General features: G+C 50.1%; 1 protein-coding gene across 8 annotated transcripts in view; it reads right to left on the bottom strand.

Moving 5' to 3' along the window:
- Positions 1–5498: 5498 nt before the first annotated feature.
- The window catches only part of TOX2 (TOX high mobility group box family member 2), a 155541-nt gene continuing 141718 nt past the window's right edge, over positions 5499–19321 (bottom strand). For 5 of the 8 annotated variants that reach the window (XM_086331708.1, XM_086331712.1, XM_086331711.1 and 2 more), the window contains 6 exons: positions 13521–13760; positions 11051–11278; positions 10488–10568; positions 9058–9453; positions 8242–8369; positions 5499–6274 (listed from right to left, as the gene is read on the bottom strand). In XM_086331708.1, the coding sequence (XP_086187834.1) occupies positions 6208–6274; positions 8242–8369; positions 9058–9453; positions 10488–10568; positions 11051–11278; positions 13521–13760 (1140 nt within the window). In that variant the 3' untranslated portion in view covers positions 5499–6207. Of the gene's footprint in view, positions 6472–8241; positions 8370–9057; positions 9454–10487; positions 10569–11050; positions 11279–13520; positions 13761–19321 lie in introns of all 8 variants that reach the window. The other 3 variants (XM_086331709.1, XM_086331707.1, XM_086331714.1) reach the window with 1 other exon arrangement.

Below are 19321 nucleotides of genomic sequence, written 5' to 3' on the forward strand. Positions count from 1 at the left end.
AGAGATGGGATGAGCTTCCTACGAATCGGACTATGAACTCCTTGCCCCAAGTGCTGCTTCTCTCGGCCAACAACTGTCCTTGAGCCAACTACACCTCAAGCCCCCATCACTTCCAGTGACACAGTGCATCTGAGCCATCTCAATCCCTCTCGTCCACTGTCACTAGCCTGTCTGGTGTCACCACTGTCCTTCCCCTGGATGACTGCACAGCCCCCCTGACGAATCTCCCCACTTCCACTCCCCACCCCCAGCAGCCAGAGAGACCTTGTGAAAAGGCAGTTTGGATCGTGTCCCTCCTCCACTCGAGTGACTTCCTACTGCCTTGACCACAAAGTCCAACTTCCTTATTGTGGCCTAGGAGTCCCCATCAGGCCATTAGCTGCATCCTCAAACCCATCTTGGTCCACACTCGCATTTGATCATCCCTCAGCCACACTGGTTTCCTTGCTAGTCCAGAGCAAGAAGGCTTCTTCCTGCCCCAGGTCCCCTCCACGAGACTTTTCTTCTCTCAGGCAATCTGTCCTCTAAGATATGGTCACTGCTGCTTCCTCTACCTTCTCAGGGCTCTGCTTGGCCACCTCCATCCCCTGTCTGAAGTGGCCACAACTCCCTCCACCCATTCCTCTCGTGTCACCCTATTATGTTGTCTTTGGAGCATTTGTCCCCGTCTCCGACTAGCCATCTTATTCATTAAGATGTATTAGTCGCTCAGGCGACTCCATGGACTGTAGCCCTCTGTCCGTAGGATTTTCCAGGCAAGGATACTGGAGTAGGTTACCATTTCCTTCTCTAGGGGATCTTCCCAACCCAGGATCAAGCCTGGGTCTCCTGCACTGCAGGCAGATTCTTTACCGACTGAGCTACAAGGGAATCCCTCTTAGTCATTACTCATTTGTATAAAATATGTTGGCGGGAGGGAACAGCTCCAATAGCCCAGAGTGGGTGACCAGGGCTACCTCTGAGGCGTATGTGTTAGAGAAGTTGATTCAGGGCCAAACATCACCATACCCAGCACACTCATACGTGGAGCTCCAGAAGAAATGGGTGAACGGACATCTCCTGGAGCCAGCATCCTGACACCATCCACACCTGCATCCCGTGGGAGGGGATGGCTGGAGCCGTGAGGGTCGCCAGGATCACTTCCTCAAGAGCCCTTTCTCCACTGCTTTCTCCCAACCTAACACACCACCATCTGCTATTCTTGATCGGAACAACTATTTTGGGGCCCTTCTAAGAGGACTTATTCTTGGGCTTCCTTTGTGGCTCAGCTGGTGAACAATCTGCCTGCAATGTGCGAGACCTGGGTTCTATCCCTGGGTTGGGAAGATCCCCTGGAGAAAGACTACCCACTCCAGTATTCTGGCCTAGAGAATTCCATGGACTGAATAGTCCATGGGGTCACAAAGAGTCAGACACGTCAGAGCTACTTTCAGTTTTACTTTCTAAGGGGGCTTACCAATTGATATCTTATAAGTACTGGTGAAAGGAAAGAAGGGAAAGTGAAGTTGTTCAGAGGAGGCTGCCAGGCTCCTCTGTCCATGGGGTTTCCCAGGCAAGGATACTGGAGTGAGTTGCCATTTCTTCCTCCAGGGGATCTTCCAGACAGAGTGCTAATTAACCCGCTTTGTATTTCATAGGAACATCTGGAGGGCAGTCTTCCTCCACTGCAGGGTCTAGCTCTCCTGCCGAAGGTCAAGGGCTGACAAGGTCAGATGGACAGAGATGGGTGGGTGGGGGTGGGGGTGACTTCTGGCAGCAGGAACACCCTTCCTTTGGAGAGAAGGGAGGCTGGAGGCCCAGGTAAGCTCTGAATGCGGGGTGAAACTCAGGCCAGAGAGACGAAGGGCTGCTGTGTGTGGTGATGAGGGACAGATCCAGGCACAGCTTGCCTGGGAGAATACTGGCTCTGCATCCTACGAGTTCCATGACCTTGAGCAAAGCTCCTTCCCCATTTTCTCATATGAAACTTGGAGTAATAGTCTCCTCTTCAAAGAGCTGCTGTGAATAATAATGAGCTAATACATGGAAAGTTCTTTGAAGTTATTATTATTGTTGTTATTTAAGCTCTACACAGAGGTAAAGTTTCTCGTATTATGTACTAGCCAGGACATACTGGGGTGTATGCATGGGCCTGGCGGGCATGTGGTATGTAATGTGTATGGCATTGTGCCCATGTGCCATGCATGGGTACACATCTATATTCTTTTCTTTCTATTCTTTTCCATTACAGGTTATAACAAGATATTGAATATAGTTCCCTGTATAGCACAAATCCTTGCTGCGTGTCTAGTTCATACACAGAGTGTGTATCAGTTAATCCCATACTCTGAATTCATCCCTCCCCGCCCCTCTTCACCTTTGCAGAATCACAACCACAGAGTCAGCCTCTGAGGTCAGGATCAGGAAAATATGGCATTCTTCAGGCACGGGCCAGTCCTCCAGCTCAGTCCTGGTCACCAGGCAGGGCACAGTCCAGATGTCAGCTACCCAGGAAGCCTTGGCAGACTCCAAGCTGGACTGGGGGCCCCTCTTCTGCCTTCTCCCGGCTCCCTCTTTTTGCACTGGCCACATAGTAGTTTTAAATGTATGTTTTTTTAATGATTTATGATATGAAATTATAAATTGAGGATTAATTTAATATTACTGGTTTCATTCTCTGCCTCCCCAACTTGCTGTAAGCTCCTAGACGGGCAGACTCTGTGTCCGATTCCACCTGGTCCTGGGTGCTCACCTGAGGGCCTGGCAGAGAGTAAACTGCTCACTTGTTTGTATTCCTGCTGAATGAATAAATTGAATTTTAACATCCTGGACTCTGAAAATTCATTGGAAAGCCCATCCGGGCCATGTTGCCCACATTCTGTCTAATATGGAAATTCAGATGTAGCCCTAGAGGGAGGGATTAGCTCTGGGCAATCTCAGGACCAGCCACACCTTCCTTTCGGGATGAGAAGCCTGGCCTTTGCCCCTGCTGTGGCCCCTGCTAGGATTCCAGGGTTTTGTGGGGGAGCTGGAAGATGCAGGCAGCTGAATCAAGCATTTGGCATCTGGAAGGGCAAGCAGTTTTGGTTCCTGGATCAGCTCCACAGAGAGGGGAGACGGGTTGGGGAGGGCGGGCCGCAGGCAGGAGCTGAGGGTCCTCACCAGGTCAGGAGCCCTGCAGTAGGGACCAAGCAACAATAACATGTGATCTCGAGGACTGGGTCCAGGCCACACAGACTGGCCTTGGCAGATTGGGGGCGCCATGGCTGCAACGGTAGCTGGTCTATTCTGAGCCCAGGGTGGCAGCTTTAGGGGCACAGGGACAGGGTGGGGGCATCTGTGAAGAAGCCTCAGTGCTTTTACAGTGGGTGTGGCATCAGGCTCCAGGGGCTCCATGGGCTGAACCAGCATCATCTCTGGACAGAATAGGAAGAGGTAGCAGACACTACTTCCTGGAGAGAGGACTTCCTTGGGGAGACAATTTCTTTTTTAAAAATATTTATTTGACTGCTCCGGGTCTTAGTTGCAGCACGAAGGATTGAAGAAGCAGCTTCAATCTTCATTGCAGCATATGGGAGCTTTCGTTGCGGCACATGGGATCTAGTTCCCCAACCAGGGATCAAACCTGGGCCCCCGGCATTGAGAGTGTGGAGTTTTAGCCACTGCACCACCAGGGAAGTTCTGAGAGGATTTCTTTGCGAACATGTGAGAACCTAGATTTCCCCTGTGTAAGGCTTGGGTTGGTTTCAAGGGCTCAAAGTCTTACATTTGAAGGCAGGGCCAGAGCCAGGGAAAGAATATGGAACGTTACTGGTGTGGCCCCACTCTGCTCAGCTAGGATTGTGGATCCATTGTCTGAGAAATAAGAGCCTGAGATGGGGTTTCTGGGTTAAGAAATTTACCAGGCGGGTACTCTGAGTAGGGGAGTGAGGGAAGCAGGGTAGGGTGGAGAAGGAGCTAAGCAAAGATGGGGAGCCGCTGCATTGTGATCCCAAGGAGCTTTGGAGCATGAGAGGTACCACGGAGTGGCTGCTCCATTATTTGGTTAGGAGGGCAGCTCTGGGGCGTGGGGCATCCCCTCCTGGTCCAGGGTGACGACTAGGACAAAGGGGGCAGCTGTGACCAGTGAACAGCCAATACTCAGGAGCCAGCCCATAAAGGGGTCTGGGAGGGGCACCAACATCTTCCCCTATAGTAGGCACCATGGACTTCCTCACCCTGAAATCAACCTTGTACCTTCCACTATCCACGCACTCTGCTTCCACTCTCTGAACCCCCCGGGACACACCCACTTGGCCACCCCCTGATACGTGTGGGCAGGGTATTCAGACTCCGTCTGGGTGCCTCCGAGCATCCCTGGTGCTGACAGAGAGGCCAGCATCAGCACATGGATGTGGCCAAAGGAACCCTGAGATCCTGATGTAGCGATGTGGGGTAGTGGTGGGAGAGCAGGTGGGAGCGTCCACCTCAGCAGCAAGAACCCAATAGCCTAGCACTCTTATTTGGGACTGTGTGCGTGGATCCCAGTGATCCAGCAATGTTGCTTTCTCCAGTGTATGGAGAGAAGCAAGAGTCGAATATTAAACTCTCTAAGTCATCTGTGTGTTACTGACAAGCTCCACACAGGAAATTGTAACCACATGAAATATTTATGCCTCACACTGCAACGACGCTACTGACATGACAGCATGTTGTTTTTGTTTGTTGGGCTGGGTTTTTTTTTCTTTTTCCAAAGTGGACTACAAGTCCTCCAGTGAGGAAATGGCTCAGAGAAATTGTGCCTATCCCAGGAGTTGTTATCTGGGTGAAGCAGGGTTATGTGATTGGAGAACGAGGGGCCAGACCCATGCAGCCTCCTCTGTCTGGGTCATGGGCCTGGTTTGGGGTGCCTAAACCTGCTCTTCATCTCAAAATAGCTGTGTCATGAGGCCCAAGAGCTGCAGTCTCCCCCTAGCTCCTCCACACCAGGCAATTGTGATTTTTCCAGAAATGGCTAAAATAGTCACATAATTATTACTTTATTTTGAGGTTATCACCCCTAACATCTTTCAGGAAAACCAGTTAAGAGTTCCCTGAGATGCTTGCTATACTTGGGTTTGGAGGACTCCCTCTTCCCACCCTGGGCTCCTGCTGCCCTAAATGCACCTCTCACCTCCACCAGCCTGGAAACTTCCAGAGGACAGAAGCTCCATTGGGGGCAAGGGAGTGGTCGGGAGGGACTCACTGTGGTCACTTGCTGATGGGAGCTCCCTGTGTGGCCAGCACGCAAGGCCAGAGCACCTTGAATCATCATGGGAACCTACTTGCTGGCACCATCATCGCCCCACTTCTACAGATGGCAAGACTGAGGCCATCCAGGCTCTGTCGCCCACAGAGACCCTCAGGGATGGAGAAAGGGCAGGGGGGACTTTGCCCTCAACCTGGCTGACACTAGGGGCTCTGTCCTGGCGAATCCCACCACCAAGGATCACTGCAGAGGGCCTGCCCCTGGCTTACCAAGTGTAAAGAGAGACAGGCTGTTTCCAACTTTTTATCAGTTTTATTATAAAGAAATTCGAGAGAAGCACTGGGCACCAGGACAGACATTTGCAGGGTCAGAAAACAGCTGCAAACATTAAGAACCCAAACCCAAACCAAACCCCAAAGCACACACACTTTATGATAAAAACTGCAATTTTGTTCTCGATTGTTCCTCGTAAACAGACAGAAGTCATTGCTGGCTGTTTTAAATAGATGAATGTATGATTAAAAAAAAAAAGCGCAATGTCTCTGAGTGTGGCTATAAATTGTCCAGTTCCTGCTGTACAGAGGGTGAAATGGTTTGGCAGCCTCTTTTGTGCACGTCTCCCTTGAGATAAAACTTAAAAAAAAATGTGCTAACGGTCATATAAAATGCCTTTTTTTTTTTTTTTTTACCTTTAAGGAATCTACTTTCCGCCCCACCCCATCCCAACAAAATAATCTTACAGGTGTCTTCAGCACAGCTTCTAAAACACATAGTCAACTAATACTTACATGGAGCCAACAGTTTGTAAGTGTCATAATGTCTTGTTCACACTGTAAAACCGGATTTGCACGTCTGGCGCCGAGCCGACCCCCGCCCGGCGCATCTGGGGTGGTTTCCTGCGGCGGGGCCACCGGGCCAGGGACAGCTCCGGCGCAGACGACCAGACGGAGGGGACGGCGGCAGGCGAGGCGCGGGGTCCACGGGAACCCTGGAGCAAGCGGTCAGGGGGCGGGAGGTTCCAGCAGGTTCTTTGGGCTGGCGGCGGGCGGCGGGCGGCCTCTGCAGAGTCTGCCGGGAGGTGAGGAAGAGCCTCAGCCCTGCGCCCGGGCATCTCACTGCGCTCCGCGCCGGCGCCCTGCTTCCTGCCGAGGCCTCTTTTCTGCTGTCAGCCCTTCAGGCTCTGAGCAGCGCCCTTCCAGCAAGCCTCAGGGAGGACAGGGAGACGGGCTTAGGTGAGGTAGAGCGATTTATCCCTGGGGAGCAGGCTGGGGAGAAAGGAGGGGCTGTCAGAGCTGATGTGACCGCCCCCCACCCAGGCGTCCCCTGGTCCTCACGGAGCTGGACACAGGGCCCGAGTGCATGGGGACAGCTGCTCACTGGCCATTCATCCCCTCCCCGGATTCAGCGGCCCCTCGGAAGATGCGTGAAGGTCTGGGCCGGTCCCGTCTTTACTATCCACCTGCGGGGTGTCGGAGGGGTGTGTGTGTGTGTGTGTGTGTGGCGGCGGAGGGATGTGTGTGTGTGTGTGTGGCTGCGGAGGGGTGTGTGTGGCTGCGGAGGGGGGTGTGTGTGTGTCGGAAGGGTGTGTGTGTCTGTGTGGTGTGTGTGTCTGTGTGTGTGGCGTTGGAGGGGGGTGTGTGTGTGCGCGCGGAACCAAACACCCTTCCTGGAATCCCGGTGGGAGACCACCCGGTCCTCAGCGCTGAGGATACAAAAAGCTAGAACTTTTAAAAGTTGGGACCAAATCTCCGTTCTTCCACCACAGGAGCTCTGGTTCAATCCCTGGTTGGGGAACACAGAATTCTGCATGCCACCCGGTGCGGCCAAAAAATAATAAAAAATTATTTTATTTTAAAAAATGGGACCAAATAATGGGACCAAATCTGTGCTGTGATTGGAACCCAGAGCTCCCATGAGATCAGGCCAAAGCCAGAGAGAACAGCACTGAAACATGTATATTACCATATGGAAAACAGATGACCAGTGCAAGTTGCATGCATGAAGCAGGACACCCAAATCCGGTGCTCTGGGACAACCCAGAGGGATGGGGGGGAGGGAGATGGGGGTTCAGGATTGGGGGGACACGTGGATCTGTGGCCGATTGATCTTGATGTATGGCAAAAACCATCACAGTATTGTGAAATAATTATTCTCCAATTAAAATAAATAAATTAAAAAATAAAAGCCAGTCTCTGGCTGAGGCCACACCCTCGCTAGGCTCCTCCCTGCCCCAGCCGCTGCCCTAGCCCCACTACTGGTACGGGGTTCTCCCTGAACAAATATACATCATCAAGGGCACCAAATTCCTGCTTCAGGCTCTGCTCCTCGGGAAGCTGACCAAAGACAGTTGCTCTAGCTATGAATGCCACGCGGAAGCACTTGTGAGAAAAGAAAACAGGGTGGAGATCTCTGGTGGTCCAGTGGCGAAGAATCCGCTGGCAGGGGCCACCCCTGCTCCAGGAAGACTCCACGAGGCACGGGGCAACTAGGCTCCTGCGCCACAACTGCTGAGCCCGAGCTCTAGAGCCTGGTGAGCCACAACAAAGACCCAGTGCAGCCAAAACTAAATAAATCTGCCCGTGGAATCCTCCAGGCAAGAATGACTGGAGCGCGTGGCCATGCCCTTCTTCAGGGGATTTCCCTGACCCAGGGTCGAATCTGGGTCTCCTGCACTGCAGGCAGATTCTTTACCATCTGAGCCACCAGGGAAGACTAAATAAATAAGTAAATCTTAAAAAAAAAAAAAAAAAGAAGGAAAAGAAAAATAACAGGATGGAAGGAAAAACAGCAAGAGCGAAGATGGGCCTCAGTATCCCCCAGGCCTGGCCCCAGACAGCTGAGTCCCTACGGGTCCTTGCTTTGTTCTACTTCCTCTCCTGACGACGCTGGGCACCTGGTGCCCACGAGGCCCTCCTGCAGGTGACAGTGATCTGCAGTGTCCTCCTTGCCCTTTCCCCCCATCACCCCTTCCTCATGCTACCCTCACACTGCCCTCAGCAGCTCCCACCGTGGGCAGGGGTGGGGGTGAGGCCCACCTGCAGGTGCTGACGCCACACTCGGTGCTGGGGTAACTGCTGTCCCAGTCTCCGCTGCTCGTGGGGTTGGACGGGCCAGGGGAGCGGGGTCCGGAACCGCTGGGGAACTCAGAGATGTGAGGGAAGTCCTGCCGAGAGGGGAGGAGGAGGCGGTGAGCAAAGGCGAGCCAAAGGGGTGCCTCTCAGGCAGCAAGGAGGGGATGGGGCTGTTCGCAGAGACACTGCCCCGGCTTATACGAAATTTCTGCTCCGCCCGTCTGCCTGGACTACTTTCTTTTCCCTGGTAGAGCACCTTCTGGAAAATCCAGTCCTAGTCTTAGCTGCAAGGGTGGGGTGCTGGTGGTGAAGGACTTTCCTTCCCTGGACCTCAGTTTCCCACTCTGTAAAATGGACTTACTGGGCTGTGTGACCTCCCAGGGTCAAGCAGGCTTTGTAATTCCCAGTGTCCATGGAGCAATTAGCAGGGATCAGGCTTCAGAGGCTTTGGGGAGAGCCAGGAGCTAAGGCTCAGTGGCCTTAGCCTCTCTGGCCAGAGAGCAGGAATGGACAGAAGCTGAGAGAGGAGGGCCTGGGATACCCTAGGAATCTGAAGAATCTGCCTGGGAACCTGCCAGCTGTTCTCTGCAGCCAGTGCATCTCAGGCCAGGTGTACTCATCCCATTTCACAGATGTGGTCACTGAGGCTCAGAGGGATAAAGTGCCAAGGCTGAGGTTTCACAGGCCGTGAGTGGCAGGGCCAGTATTTGGAATCCCAAGCTGCCTTCCCTTTCCACAAGGGGGTTCCTCAGGAGCGCATTCTCGCTGGGTCCTGCTTACCTGTGGCCCTGGAGGTGAGGGGCTCACGGCCAGCTGCACCTGGAGTGCCATGGGAGCGGGCAGGACCGGAGGCTGGGGGGCTGGGGACATGCTGACAGGTGGGCTGAGGAGGGTGCCCTGGGCGTGGGGTGGCAGCGGCAGCTGCTGGTGCAGGGGTGTGCTGAGAGGGAAGGAGGGCGGTGGTGGTGGGGAGGCACTGAGGCTGGGCAGCAGCGACTTGGAGCCCAGCGTCCGGGCGAGGCTGGCGGGGGAGGCCCCGCTGCGGAAGGCCTGCAGGTCAGACGGGGTCAGGAAGGAGGCCAGGCCCGGCATGGCGTACATGGGCTGCTTGGGGGGGAGCATCTTGGCCGGCGGGTTCGCCTGAGCACTCTTGGTCTCACCCTGGTCAGGGGAGCTCTGGAAGGAAACAGACACCAATCTGGATAAGCCGGAACCAACGTGGATAAGCTGGAACTTGGGCCACGAGACCCACATGGTTTTGTAACCCACTGGCTGGCTCTCACGTCCCTCGGGGGAGAGCAGGGGACTCACGAGAGATCACTCAGGACCCACCACCCTTGGCTCTGACCATCCGACCACCCCATATTTTAATCCCTGGGGGTTCCCCTGTCCACGGGCGAACCCATGCTCCTCAGCCTGGCCCGAGGCATGAGCATCGCCCAGCTGGATTATCCTCTCTGTGGGCTTCTCCCAGCCTCTGTGCCTTTGCATTGGCTGTTCCCTTGATTTGGGACACCCTCTTTGCTTGGCCCTTTCTGGCCCAATTCAGAAACCATGTCCTCTGTAGCAGGTGCCAGACCACCTTCCTCCCGGGCTTGGACCACGCAACCGCCACCATGCTGAGCCTCCTGTGATACTGGTGTCAACAGAGAAGGCTGAGCGTAGGACAGGAGTAAAGGCCAGTTTTGAAGACAGGCAAACTGGGTTTGAATCCTAGTACAGCCATTTAACAGACTGGATACTTCCAGGCAAGTTGCTTAACTCCTGCGTACTGGGTTCTTGTTGGAAGAATCATGTGAAATGAGATGTGTGTAAAGTACGCAGCATGAGCTGGCACACAGGAGGTACCCTGGAGAAGGGACCGCATGCGTGTGTGCTAAGGGGTTCAGTTAAGTCCGACTCTGTGCGACTCTGTGGACTATAGCTCTCCAGGCTCCTCTGTCCATGGGGATTCTCCAGGCAAGAATACTGGAGTGAGTTGCCATGCCCTCCTCCAGGGGATCTTCCCCACCCAGGGACTGAACCCAGGTCTCTTATGTCTCCTGCATTGGCAGGTAGATTCTTTACCACTAGTGCCACCTGGGAAGCCCAGAGAAGGGACCACATTGGTCTTATCCATCCCTTTCAAGACCTGTGGTGTTGATCATTCCCATGGACTTCGGTTCTTGCTCTATTCCTCAAGGACTGGGCTTAGGGATCCCAGATGTTACCTTGGAAACGAGGCTGGCCCTGTAGGCTGCCAGAGCCTTCAGATACTCCTTCTTCGCTGCTTCGGTCTTCCTCTTGTAGGCCTGAAAGATCCAAGATGTGGGTGATATCGGGGAGAGGTCAGGTGGTCAGCCTGAGCTCATAGGGCTGGTAACTGGCGTTAACCTCTGAGCTAGGTCTGCTTCTATCCCCCCCGCAGGCCCTTGAGGCGAAGCCACAGGCTTACAGCCAGTGGGTAGGAAAGCTGTGACCTGGACCCCAGACTTTCAGAGTTGGAGGCACACGATGGCTGGAGATGCTTGTTCCCATTTAACAGACGAGGCAGCAGAGGTCCAGTTTCCTCCCCCACTTAACCAAGTCGCTAGTGAACACAGCTACAGAACAGCCAAATGGGACTGGGCCTACCTCCCCGGTTTACAGATGGGCGAAGTGAGCCCAGTAGAGTCCTCAGCAGAGGCTGGGCAGAGGCTAGTTCCCCTAGTTCCAGGGGCTGGACCTGGTTCCAGACCTTCCAAGTCTGACTACAGAGCCTTGAGGGACGGCCCAGAAAGGGATGGGGGCTCACCTGCTTCTGCTCCTCTCCCAAGCTGTCCCACATGGAGGCCACGATTTTGGACACATCCCCGAAGGTCGCGCTGGGGTTCTGTCCCTTGATGGCAGCCTGAGTGTCTCTGAAGAAGAGTGCGTAGGCTGACACAGGTTTCTGTGGCTCATTGGGATCCTTCTTCTTCTTCTTCTTTGGGTTCTTGGCCTTTTTGCCAGGATCGGCTGAAGGTCTCTTTTCTCCCGACATCTGCCCAGGTGAGGGGAGTTAGAAAACCAGAGAAGCCCAGGACCTCCAGCTAACCGACCCAGCCTAGGCCGAGCTGGATCTTCCTTAGCTTTTCCCAGCTTGCCCAGCCCTCCTCACACATTGGCAATGCCCTGGCCACCCGCTGGGCTTGAATATACACACACACATAAATCATACACAAGCGAATGAGCACACATGCCCTGGGTACGAGCCCTGGGTTTTTCATTCAGAATGATGGTAAAGTTCATTCAAAAAAACACAAGAGAAAGAAACAAGTTACTGCCCTATAGAGCAATAAAACCATCACCTCTGAGCCTTTAGTCTTTTCTGCTGCACAGAAGTCATTTGTGTCTCTACAGGGAAAAATTAATTTGCCTTGCAATCAAACAAAAATTGCTTACCTCTTCATCACTTTGCCCTCACCCCAAGTTAACATCTTCCTTTACAGAATGTAAAAGCCCCCATCAATAATGAGGGAGGAATCAAAAGGAAAGTATAATCTCCCAGAGAATCATCAGATAATTCTTGAGCCTGTTCGATAAGGCAGTGATATACATTGAAAGACTGTGCAGTTATCTGTTTTTGGACTATTTCCAAGTTTTGGATATATATATATCTTTTCTTAACACCTCTCCCTTCTTGTGATCACAAATAATCCCCAAAGATTATTCTTGATTGAATGAGACCGGTCTCTTCCACCACATTTCAGCTCTGCGACTTGGGGCAGGTGGCTTAGTCCCTCTGACCCTCTTTGAAGTTGCTGGATGGGAGAGAGGTTAATGTAACTGTCAGCAGGGTGACCTCACCCTGGATACCTGGCCTCTGATGCAGTCAGACTCCAGGATCTCAGTACTGTGGGCACCTGGCTTCCAGGATGGAGGGGGTGGGCACGTCCCCCACCGACTAGGACTCCCAGGCCACCCAAGGACCAGGGATTTTGGCCAAAGGCCATGGATCCTGCCACGAAGACTGTGGCTCTAATGCTCCAAGAAAATGAGGGTAATATCGTAAACTGGTAAGGAAACCACGGGCCAGACTCAGGTCTGTGGGTCTGAGGGACGGTGAGGGGCAGTCTGTGGCCACATCAGTCCTATTCTTGAGTGTTTCTCTGAGGTCACCCACCTCTCCAAGCCTCAGTTCTGTCTGCCGAGCAGATGGGGCGTTGCGGGTGGTTTAGAGTACGTGTGCTAGAGCCAGACTACAACCACCTTCGTTTAAATCCTGGTTCAGTGACACCTGATAAGTCACTTGACCTCTCCGTGCCTCAGTTTCCCCATGTGGCAATCAGAGATAATAAAGCCACCTACCACATGGGGTTGTGATAAAGATTATATGGATTAATACCTGTCATGTCCTTAGAATAGTATCTGCCCCATGCAAGTGTTTTAGAAGGATTTGTTAAATACAAATTAAATTAAATTAAAAGCACCTCCTGCCTGGACTACAGTAGTGATCAAGTTACCCTGAGGATGAAGCTGGACCAGGATCCAGATGTGCCCACCCCAGCCAGGAGGTCAGGGTCTCTGATGGATGCCACAATTACTGCCCCAGGCCTCTTCAGGGACACCACGTGGAAAGAAGTGAGAGGCCCTTATGAAGAAGAAAGGGAGGCAGACATTGTGGGAGGGAGCAAGTCTTGATTTTACCAGTGGCTCAAGGAGAGACTGTGGGAGAAGCATTGTGGGAGATTCCGGGCAAGCACAGGCATCCTTGGCTTTGATGGGTCTCTGTTTCCTGCTCCAGTAAAACAAGATGCTCTTTGACAGGGAGGGAGGCTTGGGGTCAGTGCAAAGAAAGCTCAGGAGCTGGACAGGTGGTGAGTTCTCATTCCCTGGAATGTTCTTGAAGAAGCAGGACAACCCCTGGTTCCAGGGATCTGCAGGGGTCATGTCCGCAGTGGGGGGTTGTTTTTAATGCTCCCTCTCACAGTGATGCCCAGAGGTGCCCTGTGCTGGACTACACATCTCTGTGGTCCTCCTGAAAGGTCAGAGTGGCCACAAGATGTGGCCCTGAGGATCTTGCCATTGCCATCAATGCCACCAAAATGATCCACTGGCCATTGAGGAATAAGACGTCATCACGTTTTTCCAGAATTTTCCTTGTTTTCCGACAAAGGGGATAGTTATACTCTTGTAGTCTTTTCTAGAGGTAGGTGATGCCCATTTTCCCACAGGGCCTGTCCCTTGCTGATGGGAAGGCGTTCTAAGGCATCTGAAGCCTTTGCATCTCCATCCCCACGTACCTTGAAATGTGCCTCCGACTCCTCCTCCTGAGTTGAACTGGAGGGAGAGGGGGTCGCTGACTTGCTCCCTGGGGGTGACGGGGAGCTGTGGGCAATGCTGCTCCGGATGCCCATCTGAGAAATGAGCTGGGACTGGCTGAGGGCGCTCATGTGGCTGGCCAGCATTGCCGGGCGGCCCAGCAGGGGCCCTGGTCGGCCCGAGTCATAGGCAGCAACCTCCGAGTGGACCATCTCCTGGATCTAAGAGAGGAGGAGATTGCTTGCTGAGTTAGAAAGGGCCAGCACATCAGCATTGTCAGACTCAGAGGAGGCGGTCTGCTCTGACCTGTGGCTTCCTCAGGGACCCCTGCATGATTCGGTGCACCCCTGGGGGGCGCCATTCTGCTGACAGTCACCCTGGACGTCTGGCCGGTCAGCATCTCAGCCCTCGTGAGAAAGCCCACTTCAGTTGTGAATAAGTTATTTGATGATATTGGATCTTCTCTCCTGAAACACGGTATATCTTTGCATTTATTCCCTGTACAGCATAACAGCAAAGAGCAGAGATGCTGGAAGCCGCCTGCACTTTGAAATCTGGTTCCGCTTGTACACTGGGTGACTTTGGCAAAGTTACTTAGCCTCTCTGTGCCTCAGTCTCTACATCTGAAAAATGTGGATAATGATTAAACCTACCTTCTAGGGGTGTTAAGGATTAAATATGCCTGGCACACGGTAAGCCCTATACTGTATAAGGGTTTGTTAAATACAAAAAAAAAATAAATCCCTTAAGAACATTTGCACTTTCCCCCCGCCACCATAGGTCAGTAGTGTTCTTACTATCTATTCCCCAGGATATTTTCTAACTGGTTATTTTTGGAATATAAAGAAAACTACTGAGTTTTACATACAGGCACTTCTCGTACTAATCATATTTAGAACAGTGTGTATTTTTCACCTAAAAATTATACATGTATATAGGTACACACACACTGTTCAGTGAAGCATACCAATTTACATATTCTTATAGTTATTTTTATTTCCTTTAAATTTGTGGTCAAATTCTAATTTCTAATATCTAGTATCTGTGTTTTCCTTTTCCTTTTTATTGGAGAAGTTCATCAGTTTTCTATTTTATTTTGTGGGATTGTTTTTTTTCCTCCTTAAAATAATCAAATCTCAAATTTGTTTATCGGGTCTACTCTTTCTCTGCTTTCTAATTCTTTATCTTTATTCATCTCTTTATAGTATCTTTATCTAATTCTTTTATATTTATTAATCTCTTCTGCTTTTGCAGTTTGGTTGGTGTTGCTTCCCCCTCAATTCTGAGTCACATTTTCAATTCATTATTTTCATCCTCAATGTTTAGAAATATGTTTCATGCTATGAATTTCCCTCTGAACATGACCTTAGCTTTTCCCAGACTTCATCTCATGAGATTTTCATTATTATCCTTTTTGATATACTTATTCCTAAATTTTATTTTTAATTTCCTCTCTCATGGAACCGATGTTTAAGAAGACTTTTGGAATTTCTGAGGTTAAAATTTTTTGTTGTTTCTTTCCTTTCTGCTATTCATTTCTTATAACAAAAGTGATCAAAGAATATAATCTGTACCGTTTGTACTTTAGAGAATTTATTCTGGTTTCCTTGGGGACCCAAACATGCTTATTTTTTAACATTCTTTTTTTATTGTAGTAAAACATGCATAACGTGAAACTTACGTTTTAACTATTTTTAAGTCTACAGTTCAATGGCATCAAGTCCATTCATACAACCATCACCACCATCCAACCACAGAACTCTTTTCATCTGGCAAAACTAAAGCTCGGTACCCCTTCAATACCCCTCCCCCCATTCCTGCTCATTCTGCCCCTGGCAACCACCCTTCTACTCTCTGTCTCTATGAGCTTGACTAGTCCAGGTACTTCACTTAAGTAGAATCATACAGTATTTGTCCTTTTGTGTCTGGTTTATTCCACTCAGAGGCTTCCCAGGTGGCTCAGTGGTAAAGAATCTGCCTGTCAAGCAGAAGACATGGGTTCAGCCCCTGGGTCGGGAAGATTTCCTGGAGAAGGAAATAGCAATCCACCTCAGTACTCTTGCCTAGGAAATCCCATAGAGGAGCCTGGGGAGCTACAGTCTATGGGGTCGCAAAGAGTTGGACACGACTTAGCAACTAAACCACAACAGTATTCCAGTTGGCATAATGTTTTCAAGGCTGACTCATGTTCTCCCATGAGTCAAAATTTCCTCCCTTTTAAAGACTGAATACTAATTCCCTTGCATGAATATACTGGACTTCCCAGGTGGCTCAGTGGGTAAAAAACCCACCTGCAAGGCAGGAGGCACAGGAGACACAGGTTCAATCCCTGGGTTGGGAAGAGCCCCTTGAGGGGCATGGCAACCCACTCCAGTACTGCTGCCTGGAGAATCCCATGGACAGAGGAGCCTTGGGGGCTACAGTCCATAGGGTGGCAAAGAGCTGGACATGACTGAAGTGACTGAGCACACACATAAGCATGAATATACTATTTTCTTTATCCACTCATTTATCATCCATTTGGGTTGTTTCTACTTATTGTAAATGATGCTGCTTTGAACACTGTGGTACACATATCTGTTTGAGTCCCTGCTTTCTATTGGAGTATAGTTGCTTTACATTGCTGTGTTAGTTTCTGTTGTGGAGCAAACTGAGATCAGTTATACGTATATATGTATAATATATCCACTCTTTTCAAGATTCCCTTCCCATTTAGGTCACCACGGAACACTGAGTAGAGTTCCCTGGGTTACACAGCAGGTTCTCATGAACCATCTAGTTCATACATAGTAGTGATATATGTCAATCTCAATCTCCAAATTCTTCCCACCCCCCCAAAGATGTTTAAATTTTGTGTATTTTCACAGTATTTGGAGCTGTGTTTGCAGATTAATAGTGTAACATTTCTCTGTCCTGTCAGTGATGATTATTTCGATTCCTTTGGTTTGTCTAAAGTGAAAATAGAAGTCGCTCAGTTGTGTCCGACTATTTGTGACCCCATGGGTTATGCAGTCCATGGAATTCTCCAGGCCAGAATACTGGAGTGGGTAGCCTTTTCCTTCTCCAGGGTATCTTCCCAACCCAGGGATTGAACCCAGGTCTCCCGAAGTGCAGGCGGATTCTTTACCAGTTGAGCCACAAGGGAAGCCCAAGAATACTAGAGTGGGTAGCCTATTCATTCTCCAGTGGATCTTCCTGACCCAGGAATCGAACTGGGGTCTCCAGTGTTGCAGGCGGATTCTTTACCAACTGAACTATCAGGGAAGCCCCTTCGTTTGTCTAAGTTGCCAATAACTTTTCTGCTTCCATCAAAATCTTTCTTTGAAGCTTTTGTTTTGGGAATCTGATATTGGTTTTTACATCTTACAATGTTGTTCAGCCACAGAAAAGAAGGAAACCCTGCCTTCTGTGGCAATGTGGACAGGCCTTGAGGGCATTATGCTGAGGGAGATGAGCGAGACAGAGAAAGACAAATCCTTTGTGTTCTTACTCCCACGTGGCTGGCTCAGTTGGTAAAGAACCTGCCTGCCAGTGCAGGTAGACATAAGAGATATGGGTTCAAGCCCTGGGTTGGGAAGATCCTCTGGAGTAGAAAATGGCAACCCACTCCAGTATTCTTGTTGGGAAATTCCATGGACAGAGGAGCCTGGAGGGTTACAATCCATGGGGTCACAAAGAGTCGAAGACCACTGAGAGATTAAGCGTGCGCGCGCGCGCGCGCGCACACACACACACACACACACACACACACAGTAGAACGTGGTTGCCAGAGGGTTGGGGGAAATGGGTGAAGGTTTTCAAAAGTTAAAATTTCTAGCTATATAATGAATAAATTCTGGGGACCGCATGTACAGTATGGTGATTATAACTAACAATACTCGTGTCGGACTCTGTGCGACCCCATAGACGCCAGCCCACCAGGCTCCCCCATCCCTGGGATTCTCCAGGCAAGAACACTGGAGTGGGTTGCCATTTCCTTCTCCAATGCATGAAAGTGAAAAGTGAAAGTGAAGTCGCTCAGTCATGTCCGACCCTCAGCGACCCCATGGACTGCAGCCTTCCAGGCTCCTCCATCCATGGGACTTTCCAGGCAAGAGTACTGGAGTGGGGTGCCATTGCCTTCTCCAATTATATAGTTAAAAGCTGTTAAAATACTAGATCCTAAAAGTTATCACCACACACACACACACACACATTTATTGTGGTAATTATTTCACATTCCCTGGTGGCTCAGTTGGTAAAGAATCCGCCTGCAATGTGGAAGACCTGGATTTGATCCGTGGGTTGGGAAGATCCCCGGGCAGAAGGGAAAGGCGAGAATTCCATGGGCTGTATAGTCCATGGGGTTGCAAAGAGTTGGACACAATTGAGTGATTTTCACTTCACTTCACTTCATATACATGCATCAAATCATCAAGCTGTATCCCTTAAACTTAAATATGCTAAATCTCAATAATATCTCAATAAAGCTGGGAAAAATTTTAAACACTTTTAAAAAAGAGTAGCCTTTAATATCTATTCTCTAAGCACCCCTTTTCCATCCCAACATGTACACACCTTTCTTTCCATGAATTTTAAACAAGGGCCTGACATTATTTCTTCAAGGGCAAATTAGCCTTGGGGCTCTGTGTTTAGGGCTCGTCGTCTGTTTCTTTCTTTCTTTTTTTTCTTCCTGGCTGCCTGCTTTAGAATTCTTCAACCAGATATTCCTGACTCAGGAATTTAATATATGACCAACACTTGGTAATGGCAGACTTTGAATTTTTGCAAATTTTCTAAGTCTGAAATGCTCCCAAAGTTGTTCTAATTTGCACTGCCCTCTTTACTAGAGAAGTCAGACATCTTTTCATTTGTTTCCTGGACATCTGGGTTTCTGTTTGTACTACTGGTGGGGGTGTAAACTGGTAAGACACACACTTTAGGAAGCAATCGGATGATACATATCCTATAATCTAGCAAATCTACATCAAGATATAAAGAGCTTTCCCACATACACAAGAACACATATATACTGCAGAAAATTTGAAAGACTTTGAAATGGGCAAATGAATGCCCTTTCAATGGCATCCTAGGTGTTGGCTTAGGGTCATCTGTTTCTACAGGAATGTATACTTTTGTCTTTGACTAGGCTATGGGCTTCCCAGGTTGAGCTAGTGGTAAAGAACCTGCCTGCCAATGCAGGAGACATAAGAGACATGGGTTCAGTCCCTGGGTGGGGAAGATCCCCTGGAGGAGGGCACAGCAACCCATTCCAGTATTCTTGCCTGGAGAATGCCACAGACAAGGAGCCTGGCAGGCCACAGTCCATAGGGTCGCAGAGTCAGACACGGCTGAGTGACTGAGCATGCACACAGGCTATTTGCTGTTTCACAAATTTAGTTGTGACACGTGGGATCTTTAGTTCATCTAAACTCTTCATTGTGGCATGTGGGATCTAGTTCCCTGACAGGGATTGAACCCAGGCCCCCTGCACTGGGAGTGTGGAGTCTAAGCCACTGGACCACCAGGAAAATCCCCCTTGCCTTTTTTTTTTTTAAAGGTGTTTTTATTTTATTTTATTTGTTTTCTGTCTACAATGCATGTGGGATCTTAGCTCACCGACCAGGAGTCAAACCCGCAACCCCACTTGCACACAACCCCCTGTGTTGGAAGTGTGAAGTCTTAACTACTGGACCACCAGGGAAGTCCCTATTTTACAACTTTGTAAGCTGTACAAAAATGAAATTAGTACTTATTTTTTATCATTAATTTTTTAAAGAAATTGTGGTAAAATACACATAGG

The sequence above is a fragment of the Bos grunniens genome, chromosome 13 (genome assembly GCF_055505025.1).
Source record: "Bos grunniens cultivar Pamir isolate PY7600 chromosome 13, Bosgru_T2T1.0, whole genome shotgun sequence".
NCBI classification, from domain to species: domain Eukaryota; kingdom Metazoa; phylum Chordata; class Mammalia; order Artiodactyla; family Bovidae; genus Bos; species Bos grunniens.